This window comes from Protopterus annectens, chromosome 3.part1, assembly GCF_019279795.1.
Source record: "Protopterus annectens isolate FY-2018-M chromosome 3.part1, PAN1.0, whole genome shotgun sequence".
Lineage (NCBI taxonomy): Eukaryota > Metazoa > Chordata > Ceratodontiformes > Protopteridae > Protopterus > Protopterus annectens.
The window spans coordinates 717,266,593-717,285,517 of record NC_056732.1 but is presented as its reverse complement, the minus strand read 5'-3'; the positions used below and the strand labels follow the sequence as shown (position 1 = coordinate 717,285,517).

General features: G+C 44.0%; 1 protein-coding gene across 1 annotated transcript in view; it reads left to right on the top strand.

The window, feature by feature from the left end:
* The window catches only part of LOC122798268 (zinc finger protein 260-like), a 321,422-nt gene extending 308,122 nt beyond the window's left edge, over positions 1-13,300 (top strand). Inside the window, exon 4 of the mRNA XM_044067072.1 lies at positions 10,760-13,300. Coding sequence (XP_043923007.1) covers positions 10,760-12,648 — 1,889 coding nt within the window. The 3' untranslated portion in view covers positions 12,649-13,300. The remainder of the gene's footprint in view (positions 1-10,759) is intronic.
* The last annotated feature ends 5,625 nt before the right edge of the window (positions 13,301-18,925 follow it).

Sequence of the window (18,925 nt, the reverse complement as noted above, 5' to 3'; positions counted from 1 at the left end):
AACAGACCACCAAGACTACAGTCTCAGGGTATGCACAGATCTAACAATGGAGTGCTCCCACCTCAAAAACGGAGTGGTAAGCCACCCCCTTATGGCAGAAGTTCACAATGACTTGTCTGTCATCCTTCCCAGCCATGCCCAAGTACTTGCACCCCTAGGAGGAAAACTCGTCCTGCATGCAAAAAACTGGATGTACATTACCCAGGACTGATGGGTCCTAAACATTGTATCCCAGGGATACAGATTCTACTTCTACTCACTGCCAACCCCAAGCAGGTTGCCAGACCTTCCTCCAAACCAGTGGGCAGAGGCTCAAAAGCAAGTACTTTCTCTTCTCAGTATCAAGGCTATTCAGCCTGTTCCAATAGAGCAAAGGGGATAGGGTTTCTACTCCAGAATGTTCTTGGTGCCCAGAAAAGAGGGCTCTTGGCACCCTATCCTGGATCTGTCCATCCTCAACACCTTCCTGGTGGTCTCAAAATTCAAAATACTTACACTACAACAGCTGCTTCCTATGCTAGCCAAGGACTCCTGGCTAGTCACCCTAGACTTAAAAGAAGCTTATCTGCACATCAACTATCAGTTCCCTGTACTTCCCTTTGGCTTATCTACTGCGCCCAGGGTATTCTCAAAGTGCCTGGCTCCAGCCATTGCATACTGCAGGCAGAGAAATATTCAAATTTATCCATACTTGGATGATTGCCTGATTCAGGTGGACAGTCAAGAATTGCTACTTCAGCACCTGGCATTTGTAAAGAGACTTCTAACTTCCCTGGGGTACACCATCAACGAAAAGAAATCACATCTGGTTCATAGGTTCATACTAGGCTATCTGCCCAAGGGCATTTATAAGCCTAGCCATAGTTTTGTGTCTTACGCCACCCCTTAGTTTGGAGAAACTATGCCCATTATTTAGCTGTGCCTCTGTCGAGCAGTGACACTGAGGTAACCCCTGGGGTGTATCTGCGATCTCCCATCCATTGGTCAAGATTTCTCTTGAACAAGGCCAGCGAGGTGCTCTGCCTCACATAAACCGGGATTTTGTTCCACAGCATAGGGAGTCTTTGGGTGATGAATCTATCCCTCCAGCACATCCTATTAATAACCGTGTCGAGGTTTAAGTCACCCGCCCTTGTGGCTCTGAGGGATCTAGATTTTTTGAGATGAAGCATATTCATCAAATCTGGGTTTGACATGGCCTTGTATGTCAGGCATAGGTCACCTCTGAGTAAGCGATGCAACTGAATATAACTGGAGTTCTTTCAGTCGTGCAGCATAAGACAGATTTTTGAAACCCTTTATCCTTTTGGTGAGGAACTTTTGTGGCCTCTCCAGCTGCTGCAAGTGTCGGGTCAGATACATTCCGAATGGGGCATTGTACTCGATCATTGGTCTGATGAGTATAGGGAGACTATGACCTCCCCTGATCTAGATGTGAATCCCTTCATGATAAGGTGGGCAATGCAGAAGGTCTTCCTAACTACTTTAGCAATATGAGTGTCGAATGAAAGGCTACTGTCAACCTGGGTTCCCAGGTCCCTAATAACTTCTTCTGTGTTCAGGGGATTGCCACCTATATGGTAGCTAGGGGTAACCTTATTTTTCCCGAAGTGTATGACTATGCATTTCTTGGCATTTAACTTGAGGCCATGGCTCTGGCACCAGTTATCCGTATCTGTGAGACCCTTCTGAAGGATATCTGTGTCGGATGTGTTCTCAACTACGGCCAGTTTGCAGTCATCTGCGAACTTTGTCAGCCATAACCCTCCTGTGTTTGCTTGTACTTCAGAAAAGTAGATGCCAAACAAGAGTGGGCCCAGGACTGAGCCCTGTGGGACACAACTTGTGACAGGCTTAGAGTCTGACATGGCGCCAGCAACTCTGACCCTGTGGGTTCTGTCACTCAGCCAGTTTGCAACCCATCTTGTAATGTATGGGTTTACATTTAAGTTGATGAGTTTTTCAATGATACCCGAATGGGGTATTGTATCGAAAGCCTTCGCCAGGTCTATGTAGGCTGTATGGACTGCCTTTCCCTCGTCAATGGCCTTGGTGACTGTTTCAAAAAAGTCAACCAAGTTTAAAAGGCATGATCTGCCTTTGACAAAGCCAAACTGGGTTGGATCCAAAGTCTGCAAATTCCTATGTCTTTATTTATGAGATCCATTATGATCCTTTCCATGGCCTTGCACATCAGGCTAGTCAAGCTACTGGGACTGTAATTTCCACGGTGCGTGGAGGCACCGCCTTTGTGGAGTGGCACCACAGTCGCTGCGCCACTCCTGGAGTGCGTATCCTGAGGTGAGACTAAGATTAAACAGCTGTCCTAACTGTGGGTTTAATTCCTCGTTGAGTTCATGGAGCACACAGCCGGGGACACCATCAGGTCCCATGGATGCTGTGTTCTTTGCCTTGGAGAGAGCAGTTCTCACCTGAGCGTTGGAGATGTTTGGGGGCTACAATCATTTGGTATAGATATCTCATCTTTAGGCGGGAGGGTGGGAGAAGTTTGCACTGAACCTGTCAGCCAGTATGTTGGCAATGTCTGTAGGATCAGTAATCTTCACATCATTTTGAACTAATTCTGAGCATATCTGGGAGTTTCCTCCTAGGTTTCTGACATAGCTAAAGAATGCTTTATGGTTGTCTTTAGAGTCCTTAGCTATTTTTTCTCAAAATTAGCTTTGGATGATTTTATGAGAGCTCTTAGCTTTTACTTATAGTGATCAGCGGTGTCTTACCTTTTAAGGATTTTGCTCTATCTTGTAGTAGCTTTCTCCTTTTATTGTAGAGTTTGTTTATGGCTGGGGTCCACCAGACTGGACGCTTGCCTTTGGTACAAAGAGTCTTTGTTTTGCTTGGGATTGCCTGATCCATGCAGCCCTGCAGGTGCTGGTAGAAGGCATTTGTAAGTGATTCAGCGGTTTGAGTAATGTTAACTGCCGGCTCAGGGGCCTTAAAGGAGACCACACTAGTCTTTAGAAGTGTGAAGTCGGCTTCGAGAAGTCCTTTGCTGTGGTCTTTTCATTTCGGGTGGGGGCGGGATGAGGACCTCCAGCGAGATTAGTTTGTGATCAGATCTCACCAGTGAGGGGTATACTTCTGGCGTTGAACATTGTGCTCCCATGTTTGTGATGATGAGATCAAGTATGTTCTCTCCTCTTGTGGGGATGGTGACTAGTTGTTCCATGGCATTTGAGTTTATGAATTCCAGGAACATTTGGGCTAGAGTGTTTGGGCTTGAGTAGTGTTCCCAGTCTATATTAGGGTAGTTGAAGTCACCTAGTATGATGGTGTTGAGATACATTTATCCCCTCCAGTGTTTTCAGGAAGGCCATGTGAGGTTCCTGAGTTTGGGTGGCCTGTAACATGCTACAATTTGCATAGCAGTCTTGCCTATGGTTAATTGCACCTGGATGGTTTCCGATGCATCGTGCGATGCCACCAATCTTGAGGTGTGGGTGTCCTTGATGAATATGGATACCCCTCCTCCTTTCTTGGTATTGTCCGGGTTTGTGGCGGAACGCATGATATGAGGTAAAACCTGATAGTGCTGGGGTGCTCTCAGGAGCCTTGAACCAGGTTTCTGTCACAGCACAGACATCGATGTTCTCCATACTGAGAAGGGCCTCAGTGAGTGCATCTTGAGGTTGAGACTTCTGGCATTGAGCAGCATTACCCTTAGTTTTTTTCTTTGTTTTGTTCTAGGGTGGTAGGTTTAGAATTTGTGCCTTGCCTAAAAAAGGCACTATGGGGTGGCAAGAGCCTTTGCCAAAATCCGAATCCCAGGGTGACAAGTGCAAGCCGTCCCTTGCGAAGCAGCGTGGCTTGTCCAGCATGTCATCCCAGGCAGACAGACATTGGATCCCCTTTGAATGACACCAGAGTCTAAGCCAATTGTTAAAACTGATCATCTTATCTCTGTATTGTGGCATCATTCTTGGTGAAGGTAGGATACTGCTCAAGGTCAGGGTCATACCTGCCTGGGCTACATAATCAGAGAGCTCCTCTATGTCTCTTTTCATGTAGTCCAGGAGAGTGCGTCTCAGGTCGTTTACACCAGCGTGGACAATGATTGAGTCATACTTGTACCTGCTGTTGAGAGACCTGAGTGCATGTGTTATGTGGCGGATTCTAGCACCCGACAGGCAGCTTACTGTGACCTTCTCCTTACTCAGTCTGGTGAGCAGGACATCAGTGTGTCTGACTATGGAGTCACCAATGACTAGTGTGTCTGGCATAGTGTTTGGCCTTAAGGGCTGTGACTGCTTGACACTCTGACTGTGTGGTCTATGTGATGCAGGTGTTGTGTTCTGAGGTGGTAGTTGTTTGGGTGTCTGCTTTGGTGGCCTCTGCTGTTTTGGTAGATTTTTGATCAGAGCCTCCGAGTATGTCTTTGTGTGTTTATGTGTATGATTTGAGGTTGTGATGGTATTATGTGAGACTGGGTCTATAGTGTGTGTGGTTACCTTCTCCTCCTGTCTGGTCTTGCCAGTCCTATGTTGAGAGAGCTCAGCCTCCAGTTTGGCCATATAGTTGCATCTCTCGCATGTATTTGTGTTTTGTGGGAGGAGGAGAGGGTTGTCTGTGTACATGAGGCAATTGTAACATTGCCTCAATAATCCTAGGTTCACCAGCTGAGCAGGAGAGGATATTAGCAACTGATCCCTCGACATGCTAGAAGGAATAGACAGAAAAACTTAAAAAAGGTTTTGGGGATGTGGGTGACCGAGAAATGGGGTTTGCTTTTTTTTGGGGTACTTTCTATAACAAGAGTGCTGTATCGAGGTGATAAGTACTGTAGGAGCAAGTGCTTAGCTATATGGATAGAGAATAGTCTACTTGGGAGTCAAGTAGAGATAATTTATAGTTGGTGGATACACTAAATAGAACAGTAGTACACTTTGAGGAAGGTAGTTTTAAGGGAAATTTGAAGAGTGAACTTTAGGTAGCCCTAATAGGTTAAATCTGTTTAACCGGCGCTGCCCTAGTGTGCAACGGTAGCAGCTCCGCGCTAAATCGAGCTAAAGCGCGCTAATGCGTGCTTTATAGCAGGGGGCTGGAAAAAACAGGAAATGACCCAAAATGGCCAACAAATTACAAGTTGCTGCTTCTAACCACTCCTCTGAGGACAAACAAGCAGCTCAGTACTCCCCACTCCCACTGGTGAGTAAAGAAACTACCTCTGGCCACACAAGAAAATGGAGGAACACAGAAACCAAATACAAAGCCCAGGGATCAGCAAAATCTGATCACTGGAACAACTAGCAAGTAAAGTTTAGGAAAGGAGAAATATTTTTTTTTTTTTTTTTTTCAAACAGACAGGAAAAATGCAGTAAATGCTTTGTTTTCGACTAAATTGCTATCAAAGGCTGGTACACTTGAGTGTATTAGCCTGTTAGTTACTTTTAAGCAATACTTTAGCCCACAAGTGCAATCAACAATATAAGCTCACAAACACAGGAAAATAAGGCAATAAAACAGTAATAAAGGCACAAACAGTAGTGGAAAAGCTTAAAAGATCGAAAAATGCAAAATAAAGTTTTAAAAATACTTATGATCAAGAAAGTTGCTTTTTCTGCTCTCTGCTGGCTTAGGAACTCTGCAGGGGACCACGAGGAGCTATGCCAAGTTCTCTAATGCCAGAAAAGCCCGCCAAAGCGTGCTTTATAGCAGGGGCTGGAAAAAACAGGAAATGACCCAAAATGGCCAACAAATTACAAGTTGCTGCTTCTAACCACTCCTCTGAGGACAAACAAGCAGCTCAGTACTCCCCACTCCCACTGGTGAGTAAAGAAACTACCTCTGGCCACACAAGAAAATGGAGGAACACAGAAACCAAATACAAAGCCCAGGGATCAGCAAAATCTGATCACTGGAACAACTAACAAGTAAAGTTTAGGAATGGAGAAATATTTTTTGTTTTTTTGTTTTTTCAAACAGACAGGAAGAAATGCAGTAAATGCTTTGTTTTCGACTAAATTGCTATCAAAGGCTGGTACACTTGAGTGTATTAGCCTGTTAGTTACTTTTAAGGAATACTTTAGCCCAAAAGTGCAATCAACAATATAAGCTCACAAACACAGGAAAATAAGGCAATAAAACAGTAATAAAGGCACAAACAGTAGTGGAAAAGCTTAAAAGATCGAAAAATGCAAACAAAAAGTTTTAAAAATAATTATGATCAAGAAGGTTGCTTTTCTGCTCTCTGCTGGCTTAGGAACTCTGCAGGGGACCACGAGAGCTATGCCAAGTTCTCTAATGCCAGAAAAGCCCGCAAAGCGTGCTTTATAGCAGGGGGCTGGAAAAACAGGAAATGACCCAAAATGGCCAACAAATTACAAGTTGCTGCTTCTAACCACTCCTCTGAGGACAAACAGCAGCTCAGTACTCCCACTCCCACTGGTGAGTAAAGAAACTACCTCTGGCCACACAAGAAAATGGAGGAACACAGAAACCAAATACAAAGCCCAGGGATCAGCAAAATCTGATCACTGGAACAACTAACAAGTAAAGTTTAGGAAAGGAGAAATATTTTTTTTTTTTTGTTTTTTTTTCAAACAGACAGGAAAAATGCAGTAAATGCTTTGTTTTCGACTAAATTGCTATCAAAGGCTGGTACACTTGAGTGTATTAGCCTGTTAGTTACTTTTAAGCAATACTTTAGCCCACAAGTGCAATCAACAATATAAGTCAAAAGATTGTGTTCCTGGGAGCAAGCTTGAACACAGCTTCCCAGATGGCATTCCTCACTCCAGAAAAGCAGGTTTATTTGACAAACTACTTCCAACTAATGGCCACCAAAACCCAGCTATCTGCAAGAAAAATACTGCAAGCCCTAGGGCTCATGGCCTCATGCATTCTACTAATTCCATATGCAAGACTGCATATGAGGAAAATTCATTGGTACTTAAAAAGTCTCTGGTGTCAACATTTTCAGGACCTGGAAACACTGATTCCTAGCATTCCTTGTCTAAGGGCAAAGTTCCTTTGGTGGGCAGAGGCTTGCAACCACAACAAGGGACTCCCTTTCACTCAACCCCCCGCTGCCCAAACCCTAACAACAAACGCATCAAACTATGCATGCGGGGCTCACAGGGCAGGCAAATGCATCCAAGGCAAATGGAGCCCAGGGCAAATTCACCTGCATATCAACCAAAAAGAAATGTTAGCTGTACAGAATGCTCTGACAGCCTTCAAATACCTTATCCTTCCAGGACAACTTTTGATAAAGACAGACAACACCACAGTTACGTGGTACTTAAACAAGCAGGGGTGAACTCATTCCTACCCACTCTGCAGGTTAGCCATGGCCCTGTGGAACACAGCCTTAAGCTACCAAGTGCACCTGCATGCTCAATTCCTGCCAGGCAAACAAAATTCACTGGCAGACGACTTAAGCAGAAATATACTGGACCCACACAAGTGGAAACTGGAACCCAACTCATTCAAACTTCTAACCCACAGGTGGAGGACACCAGAGGTGGACCTCTTTGCTTCCCCCCAAAACCATCACCTGAGCAAATTCTGCACCAGAAATCCCCACAGCCAAGCTTGGAAAGTGGATGCCCTTTCCTTCCCATGGGAAAACCTCTCAATTTATGCCTTTCCCCCTCTGCCTCTCCTCTCAAAAGTACTACTCAAGATCAAACAGGACAGACCAAGGACAATCCTTATTGCACCAGACTAGCCACACCAGCACTGGTACCCACTCCTATGCAGTCAGACAGCAGTACCACCCTGGCACCTACATCAGACCCCCTCCCTGCTGTCCTAGCAGGAGGGACAGATCTTTCATCCTCAGCTGCAAACCCTGAACCTGGCAGCTTGGCTTATTCCTTGAATACACCACCAGCAACCCTAAGTAAACAGGTGCTGGATGTCATCCTTTAGGCCAGAAGGCCAAGTACTAGGAAATCCTATTCATAAAAGTGGAAAAGATACTGTTCTTGGAGCCAGTCTCAAGGAAAAGACACAGCCGTGCCCGCCTTACCTCAAATCCTAGATTACCTAGCGGAGCTGCTCCACAAAGGCCTATCTTTCTCATCAATTAAGATTCATGCCTCTGCCATCTCAGCTCATTACAACACTGAGCCACCTCTCTTTTCTCACCCCCTGGTGAAACAGTTCATGAGAGGAGCTAACAATTTAAGACCCCCCGAGGAGAGCTCCCACCCCTGCCTGGGACCTTAACTTTGTACTAGAGAAGCCCACGCTTCCTCCTTTTGAGCTTGCCGCTTTAGCAGAGTTAAAATTCCTCTCTTGGAAAACAGCCTTACTTCTAGCCATCACTTCAGCAAGAAGAGTGTCTGAGTTACAGGCACTGATGGCTGTGGAACCCTTCATTATTTTCCATGCTAACAGGGTTTCCTCAGGACTAACCCATCATTTATGCCCAATGTGGTATCCAGTGTGGCTGTAAACCAATCCATCCATTTACCTACCTTTTTCCCTAATCCTCAGAACAAAGGGGAAAGGATCCTGCACTCCTTGGATGTGCACAGACAGCTCAGGTTCTACCTTGACAGGACTAAGCTTTTCAGAAGATCTGACCAGCTGCTAGTCAGCTTTGCTACAGGGGCAGAGGGCAAGGCCATTTCAAAGCAAACCATTTCAAAATGGATGACACACTGCATCCATTTCTGCTACAAACACCATGGGAAACCTACCCCACAGGGATCAGAACTCATTCCACTAGGGCTACCTCAACCTCTACAGCATTTCTCAGGGGAGTCCCTACCAGGGAAATCCTGGAAGCTGCAACCTGGAGTTCTGTACACACCTTCACCAAGCATTACCATTTACTTCTGTTCTCTAAATCCAGAGCTGGATTTGCCACAGCAGTCTTACAAGGACTGCTAGCCAGCCCTAACACTTCTTGATTGTCTCCGCCCTTCCTCAGCTTTGGGAATCTACCCAAGTGTGATGACTGCAACAGTGAAACACGAAGAACATAGTACAGTTGTGTACACTTACCATAAATGTAGATGTTCAAGTGTATTCACTGTTGCAGTCCTGGTTACCCTCCCTCCAGCCCCCTGACTTCTCTGTGCTTTCTATCTATCCTCTCTTTGGCCATATCTTATGGCTAGGTTATTTACTTTTTACTGGAGGTGTTGAACACCATGTAATTGCTTCCTATTTTGGGGGCTCCTGACGTCTGTGGCAAGAAAAACTGTTGTAATAGCGTTGGCTGCATGTTTTATACCCCTGACGACCTGACGTCATGGAAGAGGCGACAGCATCCGAAGCAGAAATCCCAAGGCTCTGGTATTCAGGCCTACTGAGGGCTACCTGCAGGCAGATAACCCAAGTGTGATGACTGCAACAGAGAATACACTTGAACATCTACATTTATGGTAAGTGTACACAACTGTGCTTTATGTACATACAGAATGTGTGTAGGTACTCATTGTCTGTTTAGCAAGAATGTCAGGTAATTGGGAGGAAGGAACTGATAATTATAACAGAAAGGCAGACTAAAATGCAACAGGTTTGGAGGTTGGGTAATCTGGAATGGTCATTTTGTATGATGTAGTGGTTACCTTCAGCAGACACAGAGCATTGTCTACTGTGTAGGAACAAAGACTAGCTGTCATGTGGTATTTGCATGAGCATCTGAGCATGTCTTTATCACGGATATTTGTGAACTGCATCATTAATATTTATTTTATTTTAGTGCATCACATAAGGGTATCCATAGTTCTTTGAATTTGATAGAAAGGTAAATAATTTCATCACACCTTGGGTTTACTATTTTTCTGTTTGAATGCATTTTTAGTAAACTTTGCTTCAGTCCTTTCTTCTTTCCTTTGTATTTGGTGACTGTCACTGCAGCCAAACACCATTGTTTCTGTACTAGTTAAGAGATGTGAGCCTTCACATATGTTGTATAGTTATAACCTGGGATCCAAAGGTAATTGCTGTATTTTTGGATGGTATACAGAGTAACCAGTTAATGAGCATGCATTTTTTTTTTGGGGGGGGGACTTGCAAAATAACTGTAGACCCCTGGGAAACTCGCACAGACATGAGAACATGCTAACTCACATAGACAGTGTTTGGTTAGTTAGGATTGCACCCAGGACTCTGTAGCTGTAAAGGCAGAGTTGTTAACCACTGACCCACCATGGTTTATCTTGCATTCACAGCATCACAACAAACCATTTAGTTTAACTGCAGTATATTTATGATATGCAAAGCAGGAACTCCTCAGTTTTATAGGTGGTTTTGCAGTACAGTTTCAACCAAATAATCACACACACATAGAAAAAATATGTATGTATGCTTTTACTTAGCAGGTGATCTTGCATCACTGTGGGGTTTTGTATCTATGACTCAGCCATGTTAGACATCAGTCTGGATAAACATGTTTAATTTTGAAATTAATTCTTTAATATTTTTATTTAGGGCAGTTAACATTATACGGCAGTGGACCACAGTGGCAGTTAGCTTTAAATATTTAAAGGCATAAATGACAATATTACATAAAATTGTATTGAATTTAAGGAATTGTTGCATTTTCCTTGGAAAAAGAAGATTGCTGGTGCACTGGAAACTGGCAGGTATGCTGTCAAGTCATAAAGGAATCTTAAATTTAAACTAAAGACTTGTTATCATTGTTTAATGTTGATGCAATAGCCCATTGTTTAATAAAAATTAAGAATTTAAAAAAGTATGTGAGACTGAGCTTGTATCTTTGCTAACAATTTGGGTAAGATAGTTACTCTGTTTTTGATATGTTTATTTTCGTTTTAAGTCAGCAGGAATATTGACTGCAATGAGATTCAGAATCATCAGTCATCACATCGGAAGTGCCTTCAGTCTGAATGTGACACAGCTTTGCCAAATAAGATGCCCATCTCAAGACCTGACCTAGTACAAAATGAATGGACATACCTTACCTCTGTGGAATATAATGATAGGTTTATCAAGAAAACTGATTTAGGAGTGCATCAGGAAAGTTATGAAGTGGAACAGAATTGCATATCGTTTGATAACAATAGTGGTGCCACATTTAGTAGTGTAGTCTTAAATGATAAATTAATTCCTGTTGGCAAAAGGCAGGATGATACCATTGCATCATATGACCAGATTTGCAGTAGAGATAAGCTGTATAAATGTACCATATGTAGCAAAGTATTTCGAGGTAAAGGAAATTTAGCTGTGCATCAGGTTAACCACTCAGGACAGAAACCCTATAAATGTGCCACGTGTGATAAGGATTTTATAAAGAAGAGTAGCTTGTTAAAACATCAGTATGTTCACACTGACCTGAAGCCTTACAGATGTGCCATGTGTGATAAGGGTTTTACAGAGAAGAGGCATTTGACACTACATCAGCTTAACCACAGTGCACAGAAACCATATAAATGTGACATTTGTGACAAGGGTTTTATAGTTAAAAGTAGACTAGAATTGCATCAGACTGTCCATTCTGGTCAGAAACCCTATAAATGTGTAGACTGTGACAAGAGTTTTGCAGTTAAGACTAGGTTGCTAGTACATCAGGTTAGCCACATTAGGTACAAACCCTATAAATGTGCTACATGTGACAAGAGTTTTTCACAGAAAGGTAATATGATAATACATCAACTTGTCCACTCGGGTCAGAAGCCATATAAATGTGATATATGTGACAGAAGGTTTAAACAGAAAAAGCATCTGTTAACACACAGATATATCCACACAGGAAAGAAACCATATAAATGTACTATTTGTGACAAAAGTTTTACAGAGAAGTGTAGTATGGTAAAACATCAATTTGTCCACATTGGCCAGAAGCCCTATAAATGTGCCACATGTGATAAAGGTTTTGCAAGTAAGGAAAGTGTGGCTATGCATCAGTTTATCCACACTGAACAAAAACCCTATAAATGTGGTATATGTGAGAAGACTTTCATAGGTAGGAGAAATCTGACAGTGCATCAGGTTATTCACTCCAGACAAAAACCCTATAAATGCCCTGCATGTGGCAAAGATTTTGCAGATAATAGAAGTATGGCAATGCATCAGATTACCCACACTGGTCTAAAACCGTATGCATGTCCTACATGTAATAAGGGTTTTTTTCGTAAAAAAAGCGTGGCAGCTCATCAGCTTCTTCACAGTGGGCAGAAGCCCTACAAATGTGTTGTGTGTGATAAAGGTTTTGCAGATAAGAGAAGTATGGTAATGCATGAAATTACCCACAGTGGAATAAAACCATATACATGTCCAATATGCAGTAAGGGTTTTGTTCATAAGAAAAGCGTGGCAGTGCATCAGATTGTTCACACTGGGCAAAAACCATACAAATGTGATTCGTGTGGTAAAGGATTTACCCAGAAGTGTAGCCTGGTAAAACACCAATATGTACATACTGGACAGAAACCCTATAAATGTGGCACATGTGGAAAAAGTTTTTCACAAAAAGGTAGCATGGTACAGCATCAGTTTGTTCATAGCGGCCAGAAGCCTTTTAAGTGTGCCATATGTGGCAAAGCTTTTGCACAAAAGGGTAACATGCTAAGTCATCAGTATGTCCATACTGTGAGTAAATCTTATAAATGTGAATTGTGTGGCAAGAGTTTTAAACACAAAAGTTCTATGATAAAACATCAGTGTGTCCACACTTTAAATACAGAATTACTGACCGTGAAAAAGTAGCACTCAGGATTGTTCAGTACCAGTGGGTAAGAAAGATGATGTCAGAAAACCTGTCATGGTAGTTAAGAAAAAAAAGCTAAAACAAAAATAAATTAAATTATCTTGTAGTATTGTATTACAGTTTTCTCCCAGTCTTTTATTTAACAGCCCATTTGAAGTATAATTCATGTTGTCCCTTGAATAGGTGCAGTACCCACAGTATGATGACCTCTCATCATTATGGCAACATAAAATTTCCATAATTTAAAGTCACAAAATAATACAGTGTAAAACATGAAAGAAACATTCACTGTAGTCATTATAATTCTTGATATCTGCCCAAATTAAATGAGGCATAATTCTGTCATGTAATGGAAAATAATTGTAATTCTTCTTCTATTGTATATCATTGTATTCTTGAACATAATATTTTACTTAGAAATCCATTTTTACAACTTTTGTCCTTCACATTTTGTAGAATTGTGATCTGGAACTTTCCTGTTAAACCAAAAGTCAAGCTTAAAGGATATTACTCCATTCACACCCTAGGCCCATACTCAAATACTAGTCTAGCTGCCCTTGTAGGCCATTTTAAGCCTAATCAGTTTCCCTTTTTGTGCTCAAATTAACCTATCCAATTTAGTTAGAGATTGGCCTTACCCATCTCATAGTTGATAATTATACATTACTAGGGTTGCCAACTTTCCATGTCAAAAATTCTGGCCATGTACGTGAAAGCAAAATGCATGTAATTTTGATACACCCCCTGGCCTCCACACAGCCATTCCGGTGTCCCATTAGTTGGCTATTTCTCCATTTCTCCCCAGTTGCCATAAACACCATTCAAAACTCTGTGTACATACTGTCTTCTGCTTTACTTCTACAATGATCACAAATATTTGAATTTAATTTAAAACTTTTATTTCAAATTTTATAGCACAAACACTGATAGACATTTGCTAAACAAAGCAGTACAGTCTCATGATGAAAACAGACATAGCATTAAAACTTCTCTGCCTTTGAAACTCAGAATATGTTGTTGTTAATCTTCGTTCATTCCTTACTGATGGGTTATCTCCTCAGAACTGAGCCGGCCAATATCGAGCTTGCGTCAGCCAAAAACTCTCGAGCCATGGTCCTACCTAGAATGCTCTGCTCCCTTTTACCTCAGATCTTGTTTGCAGTGTTGCTGTACAGCTGTGTCAAGCCACTCTCTCAGCTGTATTGTTATTACTCTAAATTTTTCTCAAAAGTTTATTCTAATATTCTCTTACCCTATTGCTCACTTTAGACTCTCTCCATTTAGTCTTTTCCCTTTATTACCCTCTTTTCTTACCTTGTGGTAATTTTCCATTACCATCGTTGGTAGATTTTTTTCTCCCTTTACCCTTTATGTTGGATAGCCCTTATTCTTCCTTTTGGTACTGTGCGTCTTCTCCACACCAGTTATGTCAGATAAGAAAAGTAGCATTGGTTTCAAGCAGTGCAAGGATTGTGACCATATGTTACCGCTTTCCGATGGCCATGACTTATGTATCTACTATCGTAATGTCTCCTACTTGACTGTGGATCCTCCGTGTGGCATTTGTAAAAATTTCTCTACCAGGACTCTCAATGAGAGGAAGAATAAGTCTCCTTTCTCTGAGGCTATTTCTGGGTCAGAGGGCTCACCCCCTCCTGTTAAACCCCGCAAGAGGCATTCTTCCTCTCCTTCATCGAAGTCACTCCATTCTTCTCACTCTGGAGATCATAGGGAGTCAACTCACAAGAAGGTGAAATTGATTACTACTCCAGCACTGCCCCCTGTAATCCTGTTTGCTCCAGGCTTGGCACTGCCCCAAATTATTCTGACTACAGCCATGTCTCCTTTATTTATAGCAGCACCAGAGTTCTCAGTGCAGGCAACTGCAGTTCCGACAGTTCTGTTGCACCCTCTAACGGCGCCATCAGTACAGGTTCATTCCCCTTCAGCACCGTTGGTACAGTCACCTTCGGCTCCAAGTATGACTCTTCTGTATTCCATGGTGCAGAAATTTTTGGCACCAACATGTGTTTCAGTGAAGTCCTTCTCCGCACAGTTCTTATTGCTGGTGCAGACACTTTCCACTACGGCATCTTACCCTTTGGGGCAGACCTTTGCCTTTACGATACAGACACCTTCAACTGCTACGGCGGTGACATCTTCGGCGCAGATTTGTTCCACACCGTTTTCTTTGGTGCAGACTTCCTTGGCTCTGAGCTCTGCACCTATTTAATTAGCAAGGACCAAATATTTCCCTTCACTGGATCCTTTTGCTAGCAGTCAGTATAGTCCTTTCCTAGAAAGGCCAGAATCACCATCAGCTTTCTCCATGAGATCAACCAAGAGTCTTTCTGAACAGGATGTATTTTGGCTTGTTGACCAGTTGCTTGTGGCCAGAGGTCTCTATCAACCATTGAAGTCTACGTTCCCTCATTCAGGTGAACGTATATCTCCTCAAACCCCAACGAATTCTCCTCCTTCAACTTCCACTCAAGTCTCGAAGCCTATTACTCCGACAGCAGCTTCCCTCCCTCCGACTCCAGTAGTGGATCTCACTTTGGAACCAGAGTCGTCCTTGTGGCCTTTGGTGCACTGGGCATTGGGCTCTTCTCAGGCCAGTGGCTGTACCTTTGGGGAGGGCATTCCTAGCTCCACGCCAATTTTTTTCTATGGCACTTTCCAGGGACTCTCTCTCTCTTATGGTTCACGGTCCTCTTGAGACTCCTGGTCTGGGGGTGGGCTCGTCAGGGCGGGGTGTGACCCTGGTTCCGAGGTTGTCATGCTCAGTTTCGGGCTCCCATCCCTCCTTCGGCAGGCCAGCCTTCCAGGTCATGGAGAGGGTGCTTGCCTCCGCTGGCAAAGCTCATTTGTCAGAGTCCTCTCCCCCCTTTGTGCCGCAACTGCCACAAGCTTCAACTTCCGGACACCAGGCACAAAAGCGTCAGGTTTCTCCTCTTCAGGAGACCCCCCATTGTTGCAGTCTTCCCCAGAACCTCCCACTGAGGAAGTACCCTGCAAAGCATTGTGTAAGAGGAAGCACATGGACTCCACTGAGGAGTCATTGACTGAAGATATGGATTTTGATGGGGAAGGGTCCCCCCAGTCACCCTCTGAGGAGTCCTTTGGTGACATCCTTGAGATCCTCAGACAGAGGGGTGACTGGAAGCCCTCTAATCCTTCCTGTGAGGAATCTGTATTCTTGCAGGCTTTTCTTGCCTGGCCCCCTACCTCCTGTTTCACCCCTCCTGCCAATGAGCTCATCCAGCTCATTGTGCAGCTTGCATGGAAGGCTCCTGACATCATGGAAGCGATACCTAAGAGACCAGATAAAATATTATCACCCCCCCCCCCAGCTGAGCAACCCCATTGGTCACGAGGTCTTCAGTAGATGCTATGGTGGTGGCAGCTGCTGCTACTAAGAAGGATTTGGCAGAAGAGAGCCAAACTCTCCATCTGCCCAACAAGGAGTCCCGGGCGATTGACAGATTAGGGAAGCATGTGTTTGCTTCATTGACCTTCGCCATAAGGTCTTTGAATTATTTGTCACATTTTACCAGGCTTCAGCAAGATCTTATCAACCAGCTCTCTGAAACCTTGGCAGGAGCTTTTTCTGACGAAGTCCGTGATAATGCGGCTTCTCAGAGAGCCACCCTAGAGTCTATTTCCAATTCTTCCATGCGTCTTATTTCTCATGCAGTGGAAGAGGCGGCTAGAGCGGCAGGCACAGGTGTAGTCACCAGACGACATGCTTGGATGCACCTTTGTGGACTCCTTTAAGGCTTCCTTCATGAATGCCCCCATAGAGGCTGCTTCTTTGTTTGGCCCTAAAGTCAAGGATATGCTGGCAAGGTGCAAACAAGATGGCAAGACCCTGTCTGCTGTTGGTGTCAGATACTCCACTCCTCAGCGATTCTACTTCAGAAATCAAAGGAGCAAAAAGATCTGGCACAAGAAGTCACAGGGTTCTTTCTGGGATGCAAGTGCCGAGTTCTCCCCTAGAAGCAGAGAGGGAAACTCCAATTGAAGATGCCCCTTTCAGGGCAGAGGAGGTCTGTGAAACTGGGGTTCCAGAGATTCTTTCTCTGGCCAAACCCTATCAGCACTCTTGAAGCATTGCCCGACTGCTCACCTCTGGAAGTAGTCGGGGTCGTTTCTCCTTGTACCCCGCTGCCTGGCAAAAGATAACAATCGACTCTTGGGTACAGTGGATTATATCTAGAGGCTATCACATCTCCTTCCATCTTTGCTCAGTCTCATCAAGAGTATTACCAGACATTCCACCCAGTCAAAGGGAAACAGCAGCACACGAAATCCAAAAGCTGCTACAAAAAAAGAGTCATCCAGACGGTCCCCCCAGACCAGATAGGATCCATTTTTTTACTCGAGGTTTTTTTTAGTGCCAAAAAAGACAGGGGACTGGAGACCAATTCTGGATCTCATTACACTAAACAAATTTGTGAAAACAAAGAAATTCCGGATGGTCACGGTTCAGTCTTTCCTTCCTCTTCTGGAAGAAGATGATTGGATGTGCTTTGTAGATCTTCAAGATACGTATTACCACATAAAGATGGACAAACGCTCAAGAAAATACCACCGCTTCTGTGTAGGAGCCAATCACTGCCAGTTTCAAGCCCTGCCCTTCAGTCTCCCTACAGCCCCCAGAGCGTTCACAAAATGCATGGTAGTGGTTATCGCTCACTTGCGACTTCAAGGATTCCAGGCGTTTCCATATCTAGACTGGCTCCTCACCGCCCCCACCAAGCGTCTACTGGAAGAAGCCCTGCCATATACTCTCTTAACAGCTCAAAGCCTGGGCATCACTATGAACTGGGAGAAATCCAACGCAACCCCAACTCAGTCTTTGGAATTTATAGGGGTACTGTTGGACATGAAAAATTGCACAGCATCCCTTCCAGAACACAGACTTCAGAGAATAAGACAACAAGTTCAACCACTGCTCTGTCACCACAAATCCCCAGCTCGATCTATACTGCAGCTGTTGGAGTCAATGGCAGCCTCGATTACCATTGTTTCTCTAGCCAGATTCCACATGAGGCATCTTCAGTGGCTACTTCTCACTCAGTGGTATCCTCTACAACATCCTTTGTCTTTTCAGATAAGTGTTACTCAGAGATGCAAGCAAGATTTACTCTGATGGACGTCTTGAAATCTCCAGCAATGGTCTCGCCCTTTCACCCCCCCAACCAATAGCCACGGTGACCACAGACACCTCCCTGATGGGGTGGGAGGGCTATGTCAGGGAAACTTGGTCCAAGGCACCTGGTTGGGAGACAGAGGCCCATTTGCATATCAGTGTCCTGGAACTGAGGGTGGTGCTTCTAGCATTGCAAGCATTTCACTCCATCCTTCCGTCAGGGATTATTGCAATCCAGTCAGACAACATGTCAGTGGTCTAGTACATCAACAAACAAGGGGGTACCAGATCTTACCCGTTATGCTGAGAGGCCTTGAGAATATGGCAGTGGGCAACAGCTTACAACCGCTTTCTGATTGCAACGCACATTCCCGGGAGCTCCAACATGATAGCGGACAAATTGAGTAGGTGCATTCTACAGCGTCATGAGTGGTCCCTCAACCCTCTGATAGTGGCAAAAATCTTCAACCGCTGGGGCCAGCCTTGCTGCAGCCTATTTGCTTCCCCAACCAACTACAAGTGCAGCAACTGTCCCCTCGGGGACAGTCACCAAGGGACGCTCTAGTCCACGCTTGGCCCTCGGGTCTTCTTTATGCTTATCCTCCTCATCTCCCAGTTTCTAAAGAAAGCACAACAGTTGAAGAGCAAAGTGATCCTCATTGCTCCATATTGGCCTCGACAACTCTGGTTTCCCTTCCTCTGGCCTCACCTGCTAGATCAACTGTGGATCCTTAATCTATCCCCAATGTTGATCTCCAATCTGCAGGGTCTGATTCACCCCAATCTAACAACCCTGAATCTGACAGCTTGGTTTCTCCACTTCCAATGATTTCCAGGGATGAAAATCTTTCGTTCCCTGTGCTCAATATTCTTATTGCATCTCATAAATCGTCCACCAGACTAATCTATCTTAACAAATGGAAAGTTTCTCTCTATGGGCAGCAAATAAACAATTAGACCCCTTGTCAGCCCCAGTCTCGGTGATACTGGATTACTTATCACATCTTTTCCATTCTAAGGTGTCTGCCTCTACTATCCGTATACATTTAACTGCCATCTCAAATTTTCATATTGGTTTTCAAGATTCTTCACTTATGTCACACAGACTCTGTAAGACTTTC